Source organism: Scylla paramamosain, chromosome 36 (assembly GCF_035594125.1).
Source record: "Scylla paramamosain isolate STU-SP2022 chromosome 36, ASM3559412v1, whole genome shotgun sequence".
Lineage (NCBI taxonomy): Eukaryota > Metazoa > Arthropoda > Malacostraca > Decapoda > Portunidae > Scylla > Scylla paramamosain.
In genome coordinates this window covers 14,314,408-14,316,907 of record NC_087186.1, presented here as the reverse complement: position 1 = coordinate 14,316,907, position 2,500 = coordinate 14,314,408, and the positions used below count along the sequence as shown (strand labels likewise).

General features: G+C 41.0%; 2 protein-coding genes across 3 annotated transcripts in view; one reads left to right on the top strand and one right to left on the bottom strand.

The window, feature by feature from the left end:
• Positions 1-2,500, top strand: part of LOC135091050 (calcium uniporter protein, mitochondrial-like) — a 165,735-nt gene that overhangs the window by 118,621 nt on the left and 44,614 nt on the right. The gene's annotated exons all lie outside the window — the stretch shown is intronic.
• LOC135091047 (uncharacterized) overlaps positions 1-2,500 on the bottom strand; it is a 31,170-nt gene that overhangs the window by 12,539 nt on the left and 16,131 nt on the right. For both annotated transcript variants that reach the window (XM_063988379.1, XM_063988378.1), the window contains exons 2-3: positions 2,394-2,500; positions 118-305 (exon numbers count right to left, since the gene is read on the bottom strand). The exon at positions 2,394-2,500 is cut by the window's right edge and continues 63 nt beyond it. In XM_063988379.1, the coding sequence (XP_063844449.1) occupies positions 118-305; positions 2,394-2,456 (251 nt within the window). In that variant the 5' untranslated portion in view covers positions 2,457-2,500. The remainder of the gene's footprint in view (positions 1-117; positions 306-2,393) is intronic.

The following is a 2,500-nucleotide window of genomic DNA, read 5'->3' as shown; positions in this document are numbered from 1 at the left end:
GTTCTTTGTTTACATCAGCTGTTGTTTGTTCACTTAAATCAGCTGTTCTTTGTTTACATCAGCTGTTCTTTGTTTACATCACCAGCTCTTTGTTTACATCAGCCGTTCTTTGTTTACCTTGTGTCGAGCAGCGTCAGAGTCTCACAGGAAACGGAGCGAAGTCGTGTGAGCGCCAGCGTTCTTCTTCTCTCACGCTTCCTTCTCCTCTCCTCTATTCCGGAAGCTCCTCCTCTTCCTCCTCCTCCTCCGCCACTTCCCTCCTCCTCCTCCTTTCCCTCCAGCAGCAGCGGTAGGTGAAGATCCTCCTGAAGGCAGACAAAGGAAGAGGATGAAATTAGCTCGTAGGAAAAGAGGAACTTGGTTTTTTATTGCCTCCTCCTCCTCCTCCTCCTCCTCTTCCTCGTCATTCTCATCTATTCCCAGTTTATTTCTCATTTTTCCATCTCATTACCGTTTTACTTTACTATTACTACTACCTTAAAATGCCCTCATCACCTCTCTCTCTCTCTCTCTCTCTCTCTCTCTCTCTCTCTCTCTCTCTCTCTCTCTCTCTCTCTCGCTCTCGCTCTCGTTTCCGTAAGTCAAGGTAACAGTGCATTAAACTCTCACGGTCAAGTTGGTAACGGGAACACCTAAGTCTTGTGAGGTAAACGCCTGTCCTTTCCTTCCCCGACTGATGATTGGTGGCAAGGAAGGAAGAAGAGGAAGAAGAGGAGGAGGTGGTGGTGGTGGTGGTTGTGGTGGATTGCAAAAGGAGAACCCAAAAAGTAATAAACATTTTGGACTGTACAATGTTGTTTTAGGGATTTAGTTACTTACTCCTAACTAAAAGAGATAGAGTAGTAAGGAGGAGGAGGAGGAAGAGAAGAGGGGATAAAAGAAAAGAAAGGAAAAGGAGGTGGGGTAATAGAAGAAAATATGAGTAGTAGAAGGAGAGAGGATGAGTAGGAGAAGAAGAAAAAGAGGAGAAAGAGGAGGAGTATGAGGTTAAAAGGAGTGGGAGGGGAAGAGGACAAGAGTAAGAGGAGAGGAGGAAGAGAAAAAGAGGCAGAAGAAGAGAAGGAGGAAGAGGGGAAACGAAGACCAGTAGGAGAAGGAGAGGAGAAGTATGAGTTAAAGATCAGAGGAAAGAATAGAAGGGAAAGAAGATAAGAAAAGAGAAAGAAGAGAAGGAGAGAGGAAAGAAGAGGACAGGAGTGAAATGATAATAAGCAAAGAAAAAAAGAAAGTTAATATGTGTGTAGTAAGAGGAAGAAGAGGAGATAAAGGGAAAGTAAAGAGGAGGAATAAATTGAGACTAAGGGAAGGAGGAGAAGAAGGAAATGGAGAGGAAAGGGACAAGAGCGAAAGAAGTTAAGGAGGAGGAGGAGGAGGAGGAGGAGGAGGAGGAGGAGGAGGAGGAGGAGGAGGAGGAGGAAATAGAGAGGAAGGGAGGTAACGAGAGGCAGTTGAGGGGAGGAAAAAGGGAAAGGGAAATATTAAGGAGAAGGAGGAGGAAGAAGAAGAAGAGGAGGAGGTAATTTGCTTTGTAAATGACTATAGGTTTTCTATAATTTCATAAAGAGGACAAGTTAGATTTTGATCATTATTGAAAGGTCCTCCTCCTCCTCCTCCTCCTCCTCCTCCTCCTCCTCCTCCTCCTCCTCCTCCTCCTCCTCCTCCTCCTCCTCCTCCTCCAGTATTAATAATGTGCTCAAGTCATATATTATCATGAAGACGAACAGGAGGAGGAGGAGGAGGAGGAGGACAAAGAAGAGGAGTAAGAGTGAAAAATTAAAAGATAACAAGACGAGGGTGGAAGAAAAATAAGTTGATAATGAGAAGAAGGAGGAGAAGAAAGACAAGAGATGAAGAGGAGGAGGAGGAGGGAAAAAACGATAATGATAACAAAAAGAGTGAAGAGGAAGAGGAAGAAAAAGGCACGAAGGAGAGACAGAAATGAAATTAAATAAAAAAGAAAGATCAAAAAGTGAAACAGAAAATAAATAGAAGTGAAATGATAGATAAACAAACAAACAAAGAGAAAACAAACAATATTGAAATTAAGAAACGAAGAGGAAAGAAAGAATAGCAGATAAGAAAGAGAAAGAGAAGAAAGAATAAACAAATCGACAAATAAGTAAGCAAAATTAAAAGAATACTGAACAAAAAAAAACAATAACAGACATCAAAACATCGACTTTGAAAAAAAAATAGAAAATAAAAGAAATGTAAAGAAATTAAACAATGAAAAAACACACAAAAAAAACTCTGAGAAGAAAGAAAGAAAAAAACAATAAATAATACAAAAAAAAGAAAATACATAAAATAAATAAACAAATCAACTTAGGAAAAAGAAAAAAGAAGAATAGAAAACGAAAAACTAAATCAAAACAAACCAAATTCAATCTTACCTCTTTCAATTTCGTCGTCCTCCTCCATCTCCTCCTCCTCCTCCTCCTCCTCCTCTTCCTCATCGTCCAGGGGGGCAGGGGGTCGTGGGTCACCTCCGTGTTGTCAT